Below are 23543 nucleotides of genomic sequence, written 5' to 3'. Positions count from 1 at the left end.
CTCTAGTTCTTCTTATGTCTCTGCCGCCCCAATCATTTGAAGCCTGCAGACACCTCCTGAATTCTGACCTAACATAATGAGAACAGTCATGAAATGATATTTGAAAGCCAGTCACAAAATAGCTACTGCAGCTTAACCTCAGTCAGATAGTGAAGATCCTTGTGCCATCGTGGCAGCTATTGCCATAGCAACATTTACAAAAAATCTGTACAACCAACCAAATCTCCAATGGCCAATCAGAAACCTTACTGGGCAAAACCCCTACCTGCTCCTGCGCAGTTTCCCAAAAGCACTTGGTAGGTACCATGGCATACACGGGCATCACTACAGGTACTGCAGCAATGTAGAACAAAAAACCAACATACATTTATTTTATTTTAACAAAGAAATTATAGAGCTAGCCTACAATATATATATATATATATTTGAAAGCCACATATACAGAACAAAAGGTTGGTATTGACCATGTCACCATATGTTGCAGCAAACCAAGAGAAATATATGCTCTGTTTGAACCAAGTAATTACGCAACTGTAGGCAAGCAGTGTGGGTTAATGACGCATCTTGAAAGGAGTGGCTTAAACAGTGTCTGGCCACCGATCCCCCACTTGTACGAAGCCAGCCAAATGGTGCATCCCTTGTATCACATACCACTGCTCTGGGGAGAGAGGCCTTCCAGCCCCTTTCCCGGTCAAGCTAAGTACAACTGGTGTGCAAAAAATAATAATTTAACGGAAGAGCTTACACAGGACAACACAGTATAATAGCGCTGAGTACATTTTAAGGGGGTGTTAAGAGATGCTTTGGCATCTCCCTTCATTATGGCAGTGGAAAGGTTTCCATTCTGCTTCATTTAGTCCAGGAATTTCCGGTTGGTGTTGGCACCAAAGAGTGCCGTTCGGATCTCTGGCATCATCTGTGGAGAAAGAGAGAAGGAGAATTGCATCATTGTTTGACAAGGGTCTGATGACAGCATGTAGGAATGCATCCGGCACCAATTCGCTTCCTTGACTTCGTGTGAATGAACTCTGAAGAGTCACAACCAAGACTCCAACTGCAGAAGGGTTGATGTGAACTGGGCCACAGGCTGCCACAGGTTTTGCATCCCTTCCTGCAACCATTTCCAACTATCACACCAGGTGCAGGGATCACTTGCCCTGGAATAGTTCTTTCATCCTCCTCAATACATGAGCTCTTAATCTACCCATGAGATGCATGTTCAAATCCTCCTGCAGCATACTGTAAGTCAGGTCACCCCACAAAGCCACAATTAGGTAAGACTCCACAAATCTGATGATCTGATGGATGCTGCAGTCAGCAAATAACAATCTGCTGGTGGCAGCTGACCCAAAAGATGCTCTGCTGGCCTCAACCAGGGCCACAGCAATGTCAGCCTTGGCCCCAGCCTGGTGGAACTCCACAGGGCCTGTAAGACAAGAATTGTTCCACCAAGCTTATGGTTGAGGCAGCTATGGTTGTACCATCCAAATAGCCTCCCTCTTCTCCTCCCCTCTATTCAGAGGTGGGATCCAGCAGGTTGGGTTGCTAATTATTTGTGTGTGCCGAGAGGGGGTTACTAATTGGGTCCGCTTTTCTATCTCCATGCCCTTGCCTCCCCGAGAGGCATACTGCCTTTGAACGTGAAGGTTCCATATAGCAATTGCGACTAATAATGTAACTCCCTGAACTGGGTTAATTTCTTTCAGGTACTGCAATTCATTGATTCTCAGCCTTTCGTACCTTTTATCTCACCAGTCTCTATCAAAGAACCTGTGTGTTTCACCATTGCTGTATTCAGATTTGTGAGTTGGGGCATTTTCTATAATGTGATGATGATTTAGAAATGACCTGGTGCAAAAAAAAATTTTTGGGTCGTGGTGGGGTGGCTGCCCATGGGGGGGGGGGGAATCCAACTCATGTTGCCCAGGGCTCCGGTTTGCCTAGGTACGCCTCTGCCCCCTTTGCTGAGGGGGGGCTGGCGAGGGAACCTGTTACTAAAATTTTTGGATCCCACCACTGCCTCTATTATTGATATTGGCAGGGTTATTTTAATAGAAACTGATTTTATTTGCCATCTAGGTTCTAACTGTTGTTATTTACAGTTTTAGCTTTGATTTATTTTAAATGTTGGAAGCTGCCCTGAGCCCACAAGGGGAAAGGGGACACAAAAATATAAATATTTAACCCTTCTTAAGGAAGACAGAATGTCCCATGCCAAGTCTTTCCTCTTCAATCTAGTCCCCGAGGTAAGTGAATTCCAGAAAATTCCCTGTTCCTCTGTGCATTCCTACCAGTGCTCAAGGGGTTTCGATGAGCGCTCACTTTATTTATTTTGAAAAAATGTTATACTGCCACCCCAGGGAAACCGCCTGGATCATCTTACAAAACAAAATTAACAGCTGATAATTAAAGCCTAGAATGAAAACCGTGCCTGATCATAAAAACCAACCACTCAACAATTCAAAATCAGCTATCACTGAACTTGGCGGTTTTATACTTTCTCTCTACCATGCAGACATTTGTTAAGGTGACCCCTGACGCCACAAAAAGGACTTGGGACAGAACGACACAGATGTATTCCTTTCCAACTTGAGCACTCAATATTCACATTTGGAGACAGACCCAGTGCCATTCCTGGAAAGGGGCATTATGACCACTCGAGGGGAGGGAGGGGAAGGAGCAGAGACCTTGTCCAAACTTACCTGCTGGGCGATTAGGTCCAGCCGACTTTCCAGAGTATTGGAAACTTTTATTTTATTGTCGCTATTATAGATTTCAACACCTCCAGCTCTGCAAGAGACAATCATGTTAACAGCTTGACAGCAAAAGCTATCGACCCAGCCAGCTGCCAAAAGAGCTGAATCATACTGCAACCTGCTTGCCTCTTCTTCAGGGTTTTCCCCCTTTAACTTACAGCATACTGTGCTTTATAAAGATGATAATAATGTCCCTCTATTCACTGGTGCCTGTGCTAGCAAACAAACATCCATATTCTTGGGAGCTTTTATGTGTTCCAGGTGCCACAGCACGGTCCTGTGGACAACCCAACAAATGTTTGCAATGCTCGCACTTGGATTGGCCACCATACTGCTTATGCTGGGGGAAGGGGGGGTACACCTAACGTTAGCAAATCAAACCGCTCCGCAGCTGAGGTTGACGAAGCCTCTGAATATGCAAGTTACTCTCTTGGTATTTCGTTTGTTTACAAGCATGAAGCTGTACTGTGATTAAAATTATCGGCATTCAAGAATCTTTATATTAGAAAAGAAAATAATCTATGATCTATTATAATTACAATTATCCACCAGGCATTTGGCCAGCCGGGGTAACATTTTATATTCTGCTATATAGTAAACGTCTGGCCTCCCGTGGGCACAAGAAAGGGGGAGGGGTGGGAGTTTGAAGCCGTCTGCCATTTATATATGGTTCTTTTAATTATGGGGGAGTGGTTGTTTTAGCTGATTTTAATGTTTTATGATTGATGTCGGACACCTCTGAGCCCTCTGGGGGAGGGCGGTATATAAATTTGATTAAATAAATACATAAATATTTGGTTCAAATGGTACTTGCGTACATTCACAAGCTTTGTGAATAAAACATATCACAGATTATAATACTTCTTTATCTTCAAGTGCCACCACTTTCTGGCTGCTACACCTGGATGACTTGATGCTCCTGTTGATATTTCCTTGACTAACATAAACAGCATTGCAGAGGATTTGCTATATTTACGTTACCAGGGGTTAGGCAATGCCAGTTCCTACTGAACAGAACTAGGTGTTGGCATTAATGCCAACAATTATCAGCACCAAGTTTCTAGCTACAAGATCACTTCTAAGCCACTTAAGCATTTCTACTATGTCAACTCCCTGTAATGTGACAGATATTATATATCTTACATGTCCTCTGAAAGAAACATGTCCTGGTCAATATGAACATCAATGTCTTTTTTGGTAGCAGCTTTGTAGATCGGGATGCTCTTCTGGACTGCATTCTGTGGTAAGATCAATACACATGAAGATTAAAGTCTTGTAAGAGAAGAGAAGATTCTGCGTTTATTTTATTTATTCACTATATTTGCAGTCCATCTTTTCCACCAAGACTCAAAGCAAACTGCACTGTGCCAGCTGCTACGATTGCTATGATGAGACATCTAATAAATGCATCAGTACTCCAAGGACTAAACTAATATGACCAACACATTAGCTTTGAAGAAAGTCAGGGCAGGCTTTCAGATGATTACCCATAATGCAACATGGGTAATCACCTGAACCAGAGCATCACAGGGACCAGAGGTTGGGAAAAGCCTTGAATAGCAGTGGGGGGGGGGGGGGGGGAGCCAAGAATAAGGCATTTTCAGCTATGAATCATACACAAAATATATTCAATTCTGCCATCAAACTTGATAATACTGCAACCTTGCAAGTAAAACAACAAAAATTAATACCCCAAAATTAAAAGCACCCGTCGAAGGCTTTCACGGCCGGATTCAACTGTTTCTGGTGGGTTTTCAGGGCTGTGTGGCCATGGTCTGGTGGATCTTGTTCCTAACATTTCGCCTGTATCTGTGGCTAGAATCTTCAGAGGCGTATCACAGAGGGAAGTCTGTTACACACTGTAATAGACTGCCACTGAGCCATGGTTCCTCTCCAAAAGGTAAAAGCAGCCAGGCAAATCACAGTGTGTAACAGACTTCCCTCTGTGATACACCTCTGAAGATGCCAGCCACAGATGCAGGCGAAACGTTAGGAACAGGATCCACCTGGCCATGGCCACACAGCCCGGAAAACCCACCAGAAACAGTATTAGAGAATCATTCAAGATCTTAACAAGGCAATTCTAAGCAAGAGCTACACCCTCCTAACCCATTTAAGGTTTAGGTGGTTGTAAATTTGGTTAGGATTACGGTGCTAGGATCTCAGCCAGCCAGGCAAATCACCTTCAAGCCCATGTGAGTCAACTTCAGCCAGAGAAATCTTACCTTGACTAAGGGAAAGTCCTGCTTCCGGCAACGGACAATCATTCTAGGCTCAAGTAACTGATAAAATCCCTTCATTGAAGAAAGAAAACATTTTTATAATCTCACACTGTGCTTTTTGATAAGACATTTTACAATTTTAAGTAGCATGAATTGATTTCATTTAAGTTCTACCCAGTGAGTATTTATTCAATATATTTGGGTCTCCAACAGGGACCCAAGGTGGCTCACATCATTCTCCTCTCCTCCATTTTATCCACACAGCAACGCCGTGAGGAAGGTCACCTAGTGAGCCTCCATCATATGAGTGGGGATTTGAACCCAGGTCTCCCAGATACTAGTCTGACACTCTAAACCACTATAGCAGGGGTGGCCAACCTATGGCGCTCCAGGATGCCATGGACTGGCACCCGCACTGGGCTATGCTGGGTGCAGGGGCTGATGGGAATTGTAGTTCGGTGAACACCTGGAAGCGCCAGGAGGCTGGCCACCTATAGACTATTATACCATACTGACTCTCCAGTGCAGCTATCAGTTTATCACAGGGGTGTCTGGCCTTCTAGATGTTCATGGACTATGATTCCCATCAGCCCCTGCCAATTGGCCATGCTGACAGGGGCTGATGGCAATTGTACTCCATGAACATCTGGAAGGCCAGTGTTGGACGCCACTGGTTTACCACATATACAGCTAAATAGTGCTACTCAATTAAGACATTATTATTATTATTATTATTTATTATATTTATAAACCACCCTCCCCCGAAGGGCTCATTGTGTGTGTGTGTGTGACCGACCATTAAGGAACGGTTTGGTTGCTATTCTGGCCCCCAACTCTGAATCCAAGAGGCCAACTTCAGCTGCAGTCTCTTTCTAGATTTGGTTTCTAATTGAAGTTTTGTAGAGGTAAGATCTAATTACTCATAAGAGTAATTAGATCTTACCTCTACAAAACTTCAATTAGAAACCAAATCTAGAACCCTGAAGAGAACAGTTTTTACAGTGCCAAAGAAGAAAGAGACTGCAGCTGAAGTTGGCCTCTTGGATTCAGAGTTGGGGGCCAGAATAGCAACCAAATATAGATTTATTCTATATATATTCTCCTTAACTGAAAGAAGACTTTTACTTCTTACTGATCTTTACAGGCAACGCATCTCAAACCCTACCCAGGTGACATACGAAGCTACCTTATACTGAGTGGGACCTTTGATCTACCAAGGTCAGCACTGTCTACTCCGGGGTCTCAGGCAGAGGTCTTTTACACCACCTACTGCCTGGACCTTTCCCATGGAGATGCCAGGGACTGAAACGGGGACCTTCTGAATGCAAAGCAGATGCTCTGCCACTGAGCCATGGTTCCTCTCCAAAAGGTTCCTCTCCAAAAGCAAACGCAGCCACATTAACCGATACATGACATGGCTTGGGGATTTACACACTGTGGCATATGAGGGCTGCCTCCATTTGGAGAACTTGGGTAGGAGATTCAGCTGGGGAAAACACTTGGCAACTGTTTAAACAGGAAGTCTTCTAGCATGGACTCGAGAAAGCTACATCCACAGCTAAGGGCACAACCAAGCATGCAAGTTCTTTTTACAGTAAATAGTGTCAGGAAGCCGGGGGATGTTTTTACCTGTAGAACCAGCCCATCCAACAGCGTCTGGTACCTGGCAGTATCTTTCACAACTTTAGACAGTCTCTGCTTGGCATCGTTCAGCAAATCCTGAAGCAAGAGAAAGATTATCAGGTCAGCAAAGCTCCTGTGGCTTGGTCTTAGTTCGAATGCCCCACTCCACATCCTAATCCAGAGGCATCTATTATTCTTCAAAACTAAATGCAGCCCATACCTTTTAAGCCAAGACAGCTTTTAACTTTTTGGAAGCTTTAGTAGCAGCCTGTTGGTCATCCCTGGCCCAAGAGAAGACCAGCTGGCCTCAGCTGGTGGAACCCTCTGTCCAGAGAGCCCTGAGCCCTGCGGGATCTAATGCAATTCCACAGGCCCTGTAAGACACAGCTGTTCTACCAGGCATATGGTTGAGGCAGCTACGGTGATAACTCAATTGCTCCCTTTTCCCTTTTTTTCCTCCCCTCCCTTTTCCTTTTCTCCTCCCCTCCAATTTATTTTTCTTCATCACTCTGTTGGAATCCTGTGCCAACTGAATAATAATGAAAGTATACTAGCAAGAGGGATGAAGGAATTAAACTGTATCTGTGGGTCTATGTGAGCTCCTTTGCTGGCATATTTTAAAAATTGAACAATGAGTTATTGTAATTTTAAGTATTTATAATGTTTTATGTATATTAAGTACTTATAATGTTTTGGTATCTATATATATAAAAATCTATCAGTGTGTTTTTCTGTTGACAGGTAATCTCCCAAACTACTGAACCAATTGCTTTGAAATTTTCACACGTCGCATTCGCGTGTGGCCAGGTTTCTATACTGTTTCCATACTTCCTGTTGTGTACATGCCACACCTGTGACAGTTGGAACCACAGTTCTGTCCCGCGACAGCGCCATCTGCTGGTCGTCAGAGCAACACCCTCTGATACAAGGAAAACAACCATGCCTTCCTTGAAAACCGCTGCCATCTGGAGTGAAAAAGATGGGGTCCGCCATCTGCACATGGCCCACCCACCCTAGCAGAGGAAGGGGAAGGTGAGGGAGGGTCCAGGGGTTTGCTGGACCAAACGCTCTGAAATTTGAACACAAAGTAGCTCATGCCTCCCAGCGTTTTTTAAGCTAGGTAATTCGCCTGCAAGGGAAGGGAGTGAAGAGACATGGCCCACCCACCCTAGCAGAGGAAGGGGAATGTTAGGGAGGGACGGGGCAGGGTGCCATGCAAGGGAACAGGAGAGAGGGAGGGGAGTGAGGGGCCCCTTGCCCCTCCCCTCCCTTGCAAGCATTGTGCAATGACACATGTTCGAACCATTCGCTTCCCCTTTTCTTTCTTTTCCACTTCACCAGACTGAGCCACAGCAACGCGTGGCCAGGCCCGCTAGTTATTTTATAAAATGATGGAAACGGAACTGCACCTTTAGGAAAGGGTGCAGAATAAATCCAATCCAATAATAAATTAAAAAATAATCAAAAACCTCCCAGCTCTTTGACCCATCTGTAGAACAAAACATGAATACTTTGCCTTATTAATATTTTATTACTGATTGTATTTAATTCATTTACACCCTATCCTTTCCCCTAATGGGGACCTAAAGCAGCTTAAGTCATTCTCCACCTCTACAAATGATCCTTCCAACCATTTCAGCCTATTCCTCACACAGAGTGATCTAGTTAGGACTAACTTCAGAAAGAGGAAGCTGAGCTTTTCATGCATCAGAGGCATGTGATTTATCTTAATCAGGATGGGCAGGGAGAGAACAGGGCCTGCTTTGTGCAATAATTTGTATACTTTGCTTCCTTCCCTCCCTCTTTCCAGCAGTCACAGCAAGCTGTAAGAAGAAGAGTTGATTTTTATGCCCCACTTTTTGCTACCACAAGTAGTTCAGTCACCTACCTTGCCCCCCTCCCCCCCACAACAGATACCCTGTGAGGTAGGTGTGGCCGACAGAGTTCAGAGAGGTCACCCAGCAGGCTTCATGGGGAAGAGCGGGCAAACAAATCCGGTTTTCCAGATTAGAGTCTACTGCTCATGTGACAAGAAGCCAGAGTGCTTCCAGGCCTTATAGGTAGGCTGCACACAGACGGAGATCAGATCAAGAGGCTCGCCAGTCTGTGAACATGCCTTGAACTCTTCTTAATAGGCAAGTAGAGACCATAACATATGGACAAATTTGACGCCAATATACGTTCCTGCTCCAGCAACTGGCTGCTCTGATGCTGTTGATGGCTGGTGAGCCTGTTGGTCTTGGATGCTCGACTGAAGAAGGCTTTCCTTCCCAGCGAAGCCAAGGAGGCAGCGATCAGGGAAATAGCGAAACACAGCATGCAGAAGGAGATGGCTTCCGTCCCTTGCTTACTCATCTACCTCCTCACTCCCAAGAATGACAGCATCCCACAGATGACTGCCCGAGATGGAAGACGCCAATCTCAGGCAACCCGCTGGAGAGCAGCCACAGCAGAGCAGCCGCTTCCAGCTGTATTTGCAAGAGTGGGACCTGCTTGCATGCTATAACCATGCAAATATTAAACACAGATATCAGAGGCAAGATCAGGTCAATCACAACATGAATTGAGAGGAATTCTCTACCATCTGCCACTGGGATTTGAGTCCAGGTCTCTCTATTCCAATTTAAACCTCATGCTCTACTTCTCAGAGTTTCCCTAAACCACGACTTCCTCTTTCTGTCAATCATGAAGAGGTTTATATCACGCCTGTGTCCATCAGTGGCTACAAAAGGCAATCGCAGGCTGCAATGGAAGAAAATTAGAAGGAACTGGCCCTCTTTGGCTCACATTTCTTTTAGTCTTGCGAAAGAAAAGCAGTAAGCAGTGCCAAGGTAGCTTCAGTGTCTTGGGTCTACTGAATATGTTCCTACATTGCAGGAGGTTGGACTGGGTGGCCCTTGAGGTCTCTTCCAACTTTATCATTCTATGATTCTATGAACGCCTGGGCCCACAAATGATACACAAGCTGCAAATGAAGCTATTTTCTGCATCAAGGTATATTTCAGACAGTGGTCTGGCTCAGGCAGATGATCAGAAGTCTGACCCTTTCCCTACATTGAGAAATAGGTACTCACAGCAATCAAATCATCTCTTGCTTTGAGAACCTTCAGCCGCGCCTGATTCATCAGGTTGGACATCTGACTGCAAGACAGAGAGGCGGAAACAAAACGTGAGCACAACAACAGGCTCCATACAGCAAGACACCCACCCACTAGTTATAACCAGAGGTGGGATCCAGCGAGTCTCTGGAGTTCGAGTATTGGATTACTAGTATTTATTATTGTGCTGGAGAGTTACTAATTGGTGATTTTGCCGTGATTTTTTGCTTAAGATTCACGCCCTCCTCATGGTAGCCTTGGGAACTTGAAGCAGTCTAGCAGGAGGTGCGCAGCGTCGCGTAGCAGCTACTCTTTTCGTGCGTTTGTTTCCCACCCAAAGGACTGAAGCAGCGGCTGGTGCCGCAGTACCCAGGAATGCCCTGCCCTGGAATTTTGATCACGAGCACCATATGCGATGCCCCGCCCAGCCCACTGGTCGCCTGGATTTGAATCCCACCACCATGGGTACCTGTTACTGTAATTGCAGGTCCACCACTAGTTATAACCAGAGGTGGGGATCCAGCATACCTCTCACAGGTTCCCCAGAGTAGGTTACTACAATTATTTGTAGTGTGCTGAGAGGGGGTTACTAAGATTTTGCTACACGTGATTTTGCCTTAGTTACGCCTGCTCCCTCTCAGCAGCACCCCGGACTTGAAGCAGCCGTTCAGCAGAGGTGCACCGAAGGGCATGAGGCAGCCTGTGCCTGGCAGGTGCATTTGTTTCCCACCCAAGTGATCGCAGCTGCCAAGGCCCTTGCCACAGCCCTGGCACTCCAGGAATGCTCTGCCCCTGAATGCCCAGTCACGGCTCATCGCTCCCAGCCCCACTGGTGGTGCTATGCCACAGCTCTTGAATCCCACCACCATGGGCAGGTACTCCAGCCACAAACTTTTGATCTCACTGCTATAATGTCTCTCAACTCCTCGACTGACAGTGGGAGCTGCTAAAGAAACACCACTTTAGCTGGACAGGCTGTGGCTCAGTGGGAAAGTGTCTGCTTTGGATGCAGGAGGTCCCATGTTCAATCTCACGCATTTCCAGTTAAATATCTCTACCTAGGCCTCTGGAGAGTTGCTTCTAGTCTGAGTACACAGTGGTGGTGAACCTATGGCACTCCAGATGTTCATGGACTACAATTCACATCAGCCCCTGCCAGCATGGCCAATTGCCAGCACAGGAGTAGACAATACTGAACTTGACAGACCGATAATCTGATTAACATACAGCAACTTCACATATTCATGTGTACAGGCCTTCTTCATGAGCCAAAAGCACGTCCTTCCCAGAGCCTTCTCCTGGAAGCTTTACAGCACACCACTATGACTTACCTAAATGACTATGTACAATGTTCTCCTCTGAAGAGTATTTATTTGAGGATGCTTCATAAGCAGCAGGGAGAAGTCACCCTCCTTCAGCCAGTCAGGAAGCTACAAGGGGGCAGGGGGATGCGCTGTGCACCGGGTGCATGCCTGGGGGCGCGCAGAAAATCGCCCCCAGGCCCCCCACCCCCTTCCCACACTTACCTTAGTTCCTTTCCTTTTTCAGAACTTTTTCAGGCTGCAAAAGACCTGTTTGCAGTAAAAACGGCCTGAGGAACTACAGTTCCCAGGAGACCTTGGGACTCACAAGGTCTCCTGGGAAGTATAGTTCCCATCAGGCCTTTTTTTACTGCGAACAGGCCTTTTGCAGCCTGAAAAAGTTCTGTAAAAGGAAAGGAACTAAGGTAAGAGTGGGAAGGGGGGTGCCGTGGGGCGGGGGGCGCAATGGGGGTGGAAAATTAGAATGCGCACCGGGCACAGTTTGGCCCAGCTACGCCTCTGCCTTCAGCACTAACCCTGACTATTAAGGCACATCCAGGAGACTACCAGGTTCTTGCTTACTTTTTTCAGCTTTGGCTAAAAGGAAGTGGATTGAGAGATGGGAGCCAAGCAGCCCAATCCAGGCCCCCTGGTGGCAGAATGCAATGCCACTTTAGCACCACCCTGTCACCTCCAAAAGGGCTTCTCAGCTGTGCAAGGAGGCAAAAAACCAAAAAAGCCTCCCTGCCGCTGAAAAGCACCCATTTTGTGGCTAGCTCCACCTGCTGTGGCAGCCATTTTGTGGCTGTGGCCCCCACGCTGTATCAGAATTCTAAAGAAGCCTGCAGGCTGAAGAAGGTTCGGGACCCCTAACATAGAACACGCCAGGCCAGGACACGTTGCGCTACATACATTTTCTTCTGCTGTTCAATTTGCTTCTCTTTCTTTTCATAGTACTCCATGATCTTCAGCCTCTGTGTCTGAACAAGGCGACCTTTCTCAATGTTGAATTCTTCTTCAGCCTGCAAGAAAGAATAAAGTTTTGAAGCTGGCTGAGAGGACCAGGGACAACTGCGTTTTTCGCAGTTGGAAAGGAAACCCTGTATCCCACGTTTTTCTGGAGCCATGGCTGGAATGGTTATAACAGAGAAGACTACAACTGCAAAGCTTATTCTTAATCCACTGAGCTCACTTTTATTCATTCAAAAGCAGAGACATTCTTGTGGGCAGTTAAAGCCTAGCTCAGCTTACTCCAATGGGAAACCTTGCGCGGTATTCATGTTATAATCAAAAGTCTATTCCAATCTAAGTGTAAGAAGAAATCCATTCCAACATCTTCATTTGGATCTATAGGTCCAGACGGAGTCAGCAACAGATGCTTTAACACTCTTTAAATTTGTTAACAGCCTGGAACAAGCAGGCTTTTAGCTTTCATCAGAAGCCGGGACCTCTTACAGGAGCTCTACTTTTAAGGAAGACCCAGTGTTTTTTATTTACCTTTGCATCTATTTCTTCTGCCTTTTCATTGGCTTCCTGTTCAATGAAAGCCATCATGTGCTTGATCTGCAAGAAAAAGACAGGTCACATTTCCCACAGAAACAGTTTTGCCACTGAATACTGTAACATCCCCCATCAACATCAATGCATAAGTGTTTTTTTTAATTAAGTAAGGCTCCCCCCCGCCCCCCGACAGAAAAGGGGACCTCCAAGCACAGGGCTTCAACAGCAACTACAAGAATCCAGTCACAAGACAGAGAGATTGCCCAATATGTGTATGTTCAATTGCTCTGATCTGATTATGGGCTGAAATTACATTAAGGCAGCTGTATGAATTTAGTGGCTATATTCATCCATTCTTCTTGGTGCCCTCCAGCGTACCCTCAAGATAATAAAAAGTGCATTAATGCACTAAGTCGGGGGCGAGAGCATTCCTTCAACACAAACCTGCACAACCTGTGATGCACAAAGATGATCACAACCTGCATGTGACTCTGCCTGCCAAGTGCTCAGAAACCCTCCAGTTTTTGCAACCTCTGACAGAAAGACAAAAACCTTCATTGGTGGCCATTCAAGATGGGTAAGTGGAATTCAGACAGGCAAGTGAGCAGTGAAGCATTTCAGCTCTAACTCAGGCCCCTTCCGCACACGCAGAATAATGTGTTTTCAAACCACTTTCACAACTGTTTGCAAGTGGATTTTGCTATTCTGCACAGCTTCAAAGGGCATTGAAAGCAGTTTGAAAGTGCTTTATTCTTCATGTGCAGAAGGAGCCATAGTGTTGGCAGAGATAGCTATTACGCCTTGGCAAAAAAACATAATGACCTCAAGCTGCTGCCCAGTTACATAGGGTTGAACCCCACAAGAGTTTTTTCTCTCTCTCTCTCTAGTTCTATGCTGAGAGAGAATCAGCCCCTGTAGGCAGAAGTTGCCATCAAACTACTAGCTGCAACTGAAACATTCTACCAAATATTTTATAAATGTTATCTAACTACCTTTCTAGAAGAAGAATTTGATTTATACCCTGCTTTTCTCTACCGCAAGGAGTCACAAAGCAGCTTACAAGCACCCCCATCCCCCACAACAGATTCCTTGTGTGACAGGTGGGGCTGAGCCAATGCTGAGAGAGCTGTGACTTGCCCAACGTCTCCCAGAAGGCTTCATGTGGAGGAGCAAAGAAACAAATCCAGTTCACCAGATTAGCGTCTGCCACTCTTAGCTACTACATCATGCTGGCTCTCTACCTCATAGGAACTCAAAGTGGCTCACAATATAAGCAAAACGAAAATAATGAAATATACAAAACGACTAATATAAAAATCAATAATTTAAAACTGCCAGTAGGCAGAAGAAATGAAATGAATCAAATGTTGTCCTGAATAAAACAGCCTTTGACTGTCTCCTAAGGGTCAAGAAAGGGTGGGCCAGGGACACCATCCTGGAAATGTTGATCTATAATTGTGGGGCTGCCACTGAAAAAAAATCTCTCTTCTGCAGACAACATTGCAACAACACAACTCATTCCTTGTAATGTCAGGTGAGATGTGCTTTTGAATTCTCTTCATGTTGGATTTAAAAAATGCCACCCGAGGCTCTGTGACAGCATGAAACATATAGTCGAATGCAGGAAACCAGTGGAACTCCAGTGGCTGAGTTTGTGTAAAACATATACACTATGCACATCACCCATGAAGGGACATTTCTTTACCGGCACGGGCTGGATTAATGCAGCCCTCTGCAGCATAGTCCACCCCAGGCTGAGGTCAGGGCAGTTCGGCTGGTACAGGCACAATTTACAGTCAACAGGACAAGCTCTGGAGCACAACACACACTGTGAATTGTAAGTTTCCACTGCAACCAGAGGCTCTTCCTGAGAAAGTATTATTTGAACCAAAGTGGAAGAGCGATTTCACAGAGATTTTTTTCTTTAGCTTGCTTTTTGCTTCCTGCAGAAGCCTAAAAATTATGCATGATTCTTAGGAAGGCCATGCTGGATTTTATATATCGGAGACAATGTTAAGGCTGCAAACTTATATGAGCTTACTTGAGAACAAGTCCCAGTGAGCAGCAGGTTCTTACTTCTGAGCAAACCTGCAGAGAACTGTACCGCGAGGACTTGATTTTCAAGTGTGTTTATAAAGAGGAGGGGAAACTCCCATTCCAGTGGATGGCTGGGATTTATTCTTGGTACTTTTCTTCCTCTTATAACATGCATACTTTGAACCTTGGATCAAACAACATGAATGTGGTTTCTTGCATAAATTTAAGTCTTCCCTTCCCCGTTGTCACTTCTCCATGTGAAATGCATTAGCGGAGACAAGACTAATATTATCAGAAACACCGTCCAAGATACGTGCCAGTGAGAAAGAGAACCAGGAGTCTAAATGTTTCACAAAAAGGTTTCCCACTACAATGCCCCTCCCCCAAGGATTCAGTCCCTCGAGTCAAAACTTCCCATTTCCATCAGCTGGCGTGAGCATTATTCACCAACTTTTACAGTTCTTCCTTTCCATTCATGAGCACCCTCGCTACCTTCCCACATCTATTCAGCATCTGCCTTCCAGAAGTCTTAAATAAGCAATCTGTTTTCACTTCCCACACTGAAGATCAAACATGACTGTTCTATCCGCCATCTCTCCCTCAGCTCTGCTTATAGTCAACATCACCTTATTTTGGGATAAAACATCTCTTACTGAAAGGCACCATGCCTGCAGGAACACTCTGCAAGCAGTGGGAGAGTGTGCAGGGCAAGGGTCCCAAACATGGTACACCTTTTCTGGTGCCCTCCAAGAGTTTTTAGGAAGTGAGTGGGGCCATGTAGGGCTTTTCTGATTGGCTGTGGAGATTTTTTAAAAAGAAAGAAATTGGAAGCAGCTGTCACCACAGAGCAAGGATCTGTACTGTTACTGAAATAAAGCTATGGCAATCATTCTATGGCTGGCTAAACCTCTTGCAGTAGCCATTTTGGAGCAGCCATTTTGTTCCTGCACCCACTATGCCATGGTAAAATTCCAAATGTACCCAAAGGCTCAAAAAGGTGGGGACCCTGGCCATAGAGGCTCTCTCAGGTCTGGCTGTCCCAGTAGCACTCAGCATGTTTTAACTTTCATTTGTCCAGTCTCTGCTGCAATCTACCATTACAGCCTCAGTCTATGGTGCAACTTGATAATTTCACCCCATACAGCATCTATGTACACCCATACAAAAAACAAAGGTGGCAAAAAAAGAGAGATAGGACTGTAAAGAAGTGGCCCAGAAATCTTAAAAAGCAGATACAGGAATATAGAGAATATTGCCTCCAATCTCATTTCTTTCAACCTCCAATTTATATTCTGCCTTTCTACACAATAAGCATACAAAAAGACAAACGAGCAGCCATCTGTGCCATTATTTCTATACTACAAATTACCATGTAACTCAAAGCATCTCTGCTTCAGACCACCCACCTCCCCCAACACCACCTTCTCATGAACAAACCCTTAACATCATATTTTGGATACCATGTTTTGGATACAGTGTCAGAATTAAAAACAGAGTGTAGGGATTATTCCAAGGCAGAAATCAGTTCAGGGCTGTGATCCTGTGTACCTATTCTACCTCTGGGTATTTTCTTAGTCATTTTCATGACTAAGAAATCCTTCACCTCAAGGGCACATGCTCAAGGTCACATCAGTTTGGATAGTTTGTCCTTTAAACAACACCCAATTATAGTCAAAACTGGTGATCAAAGGGTGTTCTTTTCTCACCCCTTTAGTGCATTATGGGATTTCTACAGTAGATTAGTGATTGTGTGCAAAAAGCTGAAAAGAGGTTATCCAAAGATTTCTACAATGAGGCCCACTGTATTATATAGTGAACTTCACTAATAGTTTTATTTTATTTATTTCCATTTGCTCACCAGCTGCCCTTTAACAAAAACCAAAGAAACAAGTCTTGGTTCAAGATGCGCTGCAATCCCAAGAATGCTTATTGTTGTTATTATTTTAACTTCTAAGTTGCCCTTCCCCAGACTGGCTGAGAATGCCTTACAACAATAATAAGTGATAAAATCAATAAAAACAATAACTTCAACACAGTTTTAAAATCTGAGGGCTGAAACAACCAATGACACCCATGCCAACATATATCCACAAGACAGTAAATGGGCGAAGACAAGGGAAAGAGGAAAGGAAGGAGGCCATGTAAATAGTATAGGCTGTTTTTCTCAACCATAGGCCTGGTGGAACTATCCTACTAGAAAGTCAAGTTCCGCTTCATTTCTCAGGGTTTCCTTCCAATCCCATATATGCTTCCTTGGAAATAAGCCCTAAAGTGACATTTACTCCAAAGTTCGCATCTATCAAAATGGGCAGTAAGTCTTGTTCAGTTACGAAATCCTTCTATTCCACACAAACTAGTCTCATGTCCTTACACGTAATACAGGGAGAAGGACTTCCCAGCAGAGGGTCATGCCTGCTTAAACTCTGATCCTAGCGTGTTTACCCAGGAGCACACGCCACTGGACTCCTAGAAGGCACAACCGCAACTACAAGAATCCTAAGATTCAAGTCCAGCAGCACCTTAGAGACCAAATAGATTTCTTAGGGTCCGCTTGTCAGACAGCAACTTTGACTCTTAAAAGCTTATATCCCCTAAAATCCTGTTGACCTCTAAGGTGCCACTAGATTCAAATCCAGCTGTTCTACAGACCAACACAGCCACCGTCTGAAACGACAAGAATCCTTGCTTCAAGGTTAGGCCTGCACAGAACCGAGCTGCATGTGTCTAGAGACCACATGCATTTCCTTCCCTTATTTATTTCAGCCTCCATTTTCCTTCTCTTCCTTGGTTGTCTCGCCCACGTCCAACGTTAAATTGGAAGCTCTTTGGGGCATAGACCCGTACCTGTGCACCCTGCAAAAGCAAAGTACCCACTGCTAGCACCATAGAAACCTCATCATGTTCCTTAGTCTCCATCCTTCACTGTCTGCCATTACAAACTCTCCCCCAGCCGCCCCCTCCAACCTTGAGCACCCCCCTTCTCCTTCCTTAACATGGATCCTGCCCAGAAGGCCGCTCAGCAAAGGCAGTGAAGGGAAGCAAGGCGGACAGTTCCTTCGGAGTAAGCCTCATAGCACACAACGGGGTTTTACTCTAGCGTAAGCGGGACCCGCAGCCAGAGGCGCGTCTGGAAAGGACAGGCTCCGGTCAAGGGGGACCTCCCTCGTACCTGCTTCTGGACGTCGGCATCGCTGAGCGCCATGGCGGAGGTGGAGGAGGAAGAAAAAGCTCAGGCCGGGTTCCAACGCGACACAACCGATCCGCTACGAGTCCCTGCCGGCTGCGACCCCAATGCTGACCGTCGCTCCGTCATGGAAGCGCCGCCCCGGGGCCCTCGCGCTGGGCCAATAGGAAGAGGTCTCGCGATGTTTGCGGCGCCTGCGCATTTCGGCCGGGCGGAGGGAGGTTAAGCTGAGGGGCGGGGTCGTGTGGAGCGAGGGGACGGAGGTATCCCAGGCTTTGTGGCCGCGGGCTGGTCGTTTTTGCTCCACGGCTACACAACCCGGAAAATCCACAACAGCCAGGTTTACTTCGTACCCTCGTTACTGTTCGGTTCGCCTTCCCAGAATCACACAGCTACTTAATGCCTAACGTAGGTACTTAGTAAATCTGGCTGTTGTGGGTTTTCCGGGTTGTGTAGTAAAATCCCAACAACAGAACAAGATTCGAGTCCAGTAGCGCCTTAAAGCATTTCTTCCCCAGGGGTATAATCTTGCTTAAATCAAAGTCCCATATACCAAGCTCCATGTGTTCAAAACTCCTTCCTATCTGTAGAAGTGCGCTTGCACTGGAAAACTGATGCCAAGAATAAAACTTTGTTAGTCTTGAAGTTACCACTGGACTCAAATTTTATTCTTCCACCGGTAATGTGATTCTCCTTTAGGAAAAAAGTTAATTTATAACGATTGTAAATCATTGTAAACATGGGATGCTGTGTGGTTTCCGGGCTGTATGGCCGTGTTCTAGCAGCATTCTCTCCTGACGTTTCACCTGCATCTGTGGCTAGCATCTTCAGAGGATCTGATAGTAGGAAAGGAAAGCAAGTGGAGTATATATACCTGTGAGTAAAGGTCAATAGGTGAGGGCATCTGAATAGGAGTGGCCCGGCAAGTGAGTAACAATGGAGTGTAGCATGTGAGTAACAATGGAGATAGCAAGGTCAATAGGTGAGGCATCTGAATAGAAGTAGTCTGGCCTTTGTTCCCTTTGATTGTCTATAGTCATCCTGTGTCTGTGTGGAGCTGCTTAGTCACTGTCTTGACTCTAGTGTTTTTCAAAACTGGCAGCCTAATTCTGTTCATTTTCATGGTGTCTTCCTTTCTGTTGAAATTGTCCATGTGCTTGTGGATTTCAATGGCTTCTCTGTGTAGTCTGACGTAGTGGTTGTTAGAGTGGTCCAGAATTTCTGTGTTTTCAAATAATATTCTGTGTCCAGGTTGGTTTATTATGTGTTCTGGCTGAAATAGTCTGCAGTGCCTTTCGTGTTCTTTGATTCTGAGCGCTGCGTTTGGTGGTTCCTATGTAGTCTTGTCCACAGCTACATGGTATGCGGTAGACTCCTGCAATAGCTAGAGGATCCCTCTTATCCTTTGCTGAACGTAGCATTTGTTGAATGTTCTTAGTGGGTCTGTAGATTGTTTGTAGGTTATGCTTCATCAGTTTTTTATGCGGTCAGTGGTAGCATTTGTTGAATGCGGTCAGTGGTCGCATTTGTCAGTGGTAGCATTTGTTGAATTTTCTTAGTGGGTCTGTAGATTGTTTGTAGGTTATGCTTCTTCATCAGTTTTTTATGCGGTCAGTGGTTCCCTTGATGTACGGTAAGAACACTTTCCCTCTAGATGGCTCTTCATGTGGCTTGTTCTTGCAGCTCTTCATGTGGCTTGTTCTTGCAGCTCTTCTGATGTCTGTAGTAGAGTAACCATTAGCCCGTAGAGCCCAGTTTAGGTGGTTCAATTCATCTTGAAGGAGGTGGGGTTCACAGATTCTGTTTGCGCACCCCAGTGATTCCAGCCGTGAAAGCATTCAATAATACATTATAAATATGCTGTGCGGAATCCAAGAGTTTGTCAATTAATTCAGAACACACACACACACACACACACACACCGGTTTTGTGCTGTCTGTTGTATTTTGTTATTGTAAACCTAAAAATGATTTGAAAGTAATTTCTGCCAATATGTGTTTTTTTCATTCTAAATAAATAGGTTTTTAAAAATTATATAACAGAGTACTGTTTGGGCAAGCATGCAAACGGACCGAGGAGCCTTTCTGTACAATTATTTGTGCTAGTGTTACATTTTATTCCAACATGGGTTTCAGGGAAATCCAAAAGAGGGAGTTCAAAGGAGGAGGAGTTGGAGAATGCACTTTATCAGTGACTTAGGAAATTCCTCGTGAATGTGAAGTTTGGGGAGAAGGACCTGAGCAAGGTGTACTCCTATGGAGCTCATCCTTCAAACCATCCATTTTATTCAGGGAAAATTGCTATAGTTTGGGGATCAGTTGAAATTCCAGGAAATTTTTGTACTTCACCAGGAGGTTGGTAACTCTGCTCTCTGTCCTAGGCAGGTGCACATTTACTAGGTAGCTGCGTGCTTGGTACAGAGATTTGCCCATTCTTGCTAAACAAGTAGGAGAAAGCTAGTTGAATGAAAGCCAGAGGAGAATTCAGCAAGACTGTGGTGATGAAAAATGCCATCAAGTTGCACCTGACTTATGACAACTCCATAGGGTTTGCACAGCAAGAGACAAACAGCAGAGATTTGCTGTTGCTTGTCTCTGCATATCAGCTCTACACTTCCTTGGTGGTATCCCACCCAAATACTAACCAGAGCCTATCCTGTTTAGCAGCCAAAATCTGATGAGAACAGGCAAGCCTGGGCCATCCAGGTGAGAATAATAGAAATGTTTCAAAAGGATAATTCAGCAAGCCTGTGCTGAGTTGAAATTCATACCTAAATTTGATACTGACACAGGTGGATTCCACACACCATAAATGTAACACCTTTGGGGTGCAATAAAATGATCCATTTTGAGATTTTGTGTTCCCACAGCATGGGAGAACACAAGCGTTGTCAGCCAAAACTGATCTTCTTCCCTGCTTGCTGCACAGAGCTCTTGTCAATTTCACAGTATGCCTGCCATTGTGTGTGCCATAGGATATTCTCCATGGAGATTCCCCACAGAGGTTTCCTTGGCTTGCAACTCATCAGTTTGCTATTTCGCCGTACAAAGTAGACGAATAATGTTTGTTTTGGCCAGAAATCCCATGCATGTGTCATTTATTTGTTGTGAGGGGACTGTCTGTGAAGCTACAGCAATGCAAATAAACTCACATTGTAGCTTCTGTACTTGTGTCTCTGTAGCTTTGCAGACAGCCCCCTTGAAACAACAACCCAAAAAGAAAAGGCTACACATGTATGGGATTGCTCGGCTAAACAAACTTTTTTCATCTACTTTGTACAGTGAAATTGCAAACTGATGAGCTGCAAGCAAAGGAAACCTTGGGGAATGTCTACAGAGAATCTCCTGCAGCACATACAATGGCAGGTGCAAGCTGCAGGAATGAAAGTAACAGGGTTGGGTGGGAGAAATAAAGCATTCCATGCCTGCTGGTGTTCACTTAGCAAGCAGGAATCATCCTCAACCCAGATTGGGGAAAACAGATTGCTATTTTAGCGATTTTTGAACAACCCAGGTTGAGAGAAATATAACAGGCCTAAGTTGTCTTGGGGAAGAGAGCTGTGCAAAGTTCTTCCCCAAATTGCTACATATAAAACATCCTAAAGATGTTATATTTGTGCTGTACAGACTCATTAGGGTCTTGAGGCAGTCAGCTCACTACAAGTAGTTCAGTAGGAGTGGCCCGCGGGGTAAGCCTGTTGTAGCGACAATAAATAGGGGTCATAGGGCACCTTAGCAAAATTTTGTTCCAGCATAACTTTGCACAGACTATTGCCAGCTCCTTCAAATAATTTCATTGCATCTTGATGCAAATTAGCCCCTAGGTCTCAAAAGCTTATGCTGGAATAAATATTTGTACAGTATCCAAGACTCATGTTTATTTTTGCAATGAAAAACAGTTGTTAATCCTTTCAGGTCTATACATGCCATTCAAATTCATCAACAGTAGGAGGCAGTCTTACTCTCTTACTGGATCACATACTCTTTTGACTGGATTCTCTTTTCATTCATGTTACACAATGCAATGAACCTATTACCTCAGAAAAATGGGCCATCTTTTCTATCTTTGTAGCATCTCTTTGCTCTTTCTATATATGTAGCAGTGGTCCCCAAAGTGGTGTTTGTGTTCACCATGTCCCAGCAAAGTGTTTTTAGGAAGTGGGGTGGGGCTAGGTAGAGCTTTGGACCAGCAAGAATTCTGATTGACAACTGTAGATTTGATTGGCTGTGCAGATTTTTTTTAAAAAAAGTTTTGCTTTGACAGCAACTTCCACTATAACCCGAGGATCTACATGGTCACGGAAGTCAAGCCATGGCAGACTTTTAGTGGCTGGCTGCGCCACCTTCAGCAGTCATTTTGTTGCCGCATTCACCATGCCATGTCAGAATTCCAAATATGCATGCATGTGCAGGTTGGAACCCTTGATATCTATCTACAGAATCTGCATGTAATACCAGGAATCTAACCAGGCATCATAGTGGTACAAGCAGTGGCATGCAGTCTGTGGGTGACTGACATGGAGCCAGGTGGCTCATACTACCCAGGTTGCGTTTTTTCATCTTCGCCAGGCACGGCGGTTGGCTCCCTATCTCTCCCAGTCCGACCTGGCCACTGTGATCCATGCGACAGTCACCTCGAGGTTAGATTACTGTAACTCGCTTTACACGGGCCTTCCCTTGCGATTGATCCGGAAGCTGAAGCTGGTCCAGAATGCAGCAGCACAGCTTTTAACAGGTGGTGATTACTCAGACCATATCACTACTCCCTGTGCTATGCCGTCTGCACTGGCTCCCAGTGGAGTTCCGGATCGTCTTCAAGGTGCTGGTAATAACCTTTAAGGCCTTACGCGGCATGGGGCTCCTCGATATCTACGGGACCGCATCACCCCTTATGTCCCACATAGGCCACTGGGCGTTCGGGCAGTGGCAGAATTGCTTCGGTGACTCCTAGCCCCGCCGACGATGCGTTTCGTTGTTAAACTCGACCCGGGCCAGGGCCTTTACGGCTCTGGCCCCTGCCTGGTGGAATGCCCTACCTCCATCAGTCCGGGCCCTGCGGGACCTTGGCGAGTTCCGCAGGGCCTGTAAGACAGAATTATTCCACCGGGCCGTTGGAGAGGCTGGCCGCGGTTTTACTGCCCCCCACTGAAATTCTGCCGATTTCCATCTTTGTCATCTTGGTTGGGCCTGCTGTGACTCCATCTGGGCCCACCTGTTCCCTCCCTTTCCTTCTTTTTCCTTTTCCCCCTTGCTTTTAGCCTTAAGCGGGGCGCCTGTTTGAACTGTTTGAACTGTTTTAACCTGTTTGAATTTTTTGGATTGTTCAAACTATATGTAACTGCTGCCGGAGTTTTAATGTTTAATGTCATGTTGTTGAGTTGCTGTTGATAACAGCCATGTTGTTGAGCCGCCTCGAGTCCCTCGGGGAAGAGGCGGCCTAGAAATTTAAAAAATAAATAAATAAATAAATGGCTACTACTCTGGATGTAGCCCGTTTGTTACCCACGTAAATGTCCCAGACACCTATAAATCCCATCCAAATACTGGTGACATCGTCCATTTTAGTTGCCAATGTTCTTTTTTTCCCTATTTTTTCCTATTTCTTCCTATATAAAACGATTTATTGTTTATTTTTAGTTTCACATGATTGGTAATAGGCTCCGGAGCTAATTATTTTAAATGTGTTAATGTACCTTTGCCGTAACGCTGTGCTTTTTATGTCTCTTACTTGAAACGAAAATAAGGTTACAAAGAAGAAAACGGAAAGGACGCTGATAAATTTATAAGGCATTTACTCGTAAAGAAATAAACCAGGGTTTATTC

The 23543-nt window shown here is 45.1% G+C and overlaps 1 protein-coding gene across 1 annotated transcript; it reads right to left on the bottom strand.

Moving 5' to 3' along the window:
- Positions 1–344: 344 nt before the first annotated feature.
- On the bottom strand, positions 345–17870 carry ATP6V1E1 (ATPase H+ transporting V1 subunit E1). The gene is made up of 9 exons (XM_048500746.1): positions 17707–17870; positions 12498–12563; positions 11913–12022; positions 9676–9742; positions 6608–6697; positions 4982–5050; positions 3900–3994; positions 2703–2790; positions 345–916 (listed from the first exon to the last, which is right to left on the bottom strand). Exons 1-9 carry the CDS (start codon positions 17737–17739, stop codon positions 854–856), a joined length of 681 nt encoding a protein of 226 aa, XP_048356703.1. The 5' UTR covers positions 17740–17870; the 3' UTR covers positions 345–853.
- Between the last annotated feature and the right edge of the window lie 5673 nt (positions 17871–23543).

The sequence above is a fragment of the Sphaerodactylus townsendi genome, linkage group LG06 (genome assembly GCF_021028975.2).
Source record: "Sphaerodactylus townsendi isolate TG3544 linkage group LG06, MPM_Stown_v2.3, whole genome shotgun sequence".
Classification (NCBI taxonomy): Eukaryota; Metazoa; Chordata; class Lepidosauria; order Squamata; family Sphaerodactylidae; genus Sphaerodactylus; species Sphaerodactylus townsendi.
The sequence above is the reverse complement of the archived record's forward strand: the minus strand, read 5'-3'. Positions and strand labels throughout refer to the sequence as shown.

Bases quoted from the DNA above. Each gene is read 5' to 3' on its own strand.
- ATP6V1E1 (XM_048500746.1), bottom strand. From the start codon at position 17,739: ATGGCGCTCAGCGATGCCGACGTCCAGAAGCAG. The intron at 12,564-17,706 runs GTACGAGGGAGG...TTTTTCTTGCAG, and splicing joins ATGCCGACGTCCAGAAGCAG to ATCAAGCACATGATGGCTTT. The intron at 3,995-4,981 runs GTAAGATTTCTC...ATCTTACCACAG, and splicing joins AGGACTTTCCCTTAGTCAAG to AATGCAGTCCAGAAGAGCAT.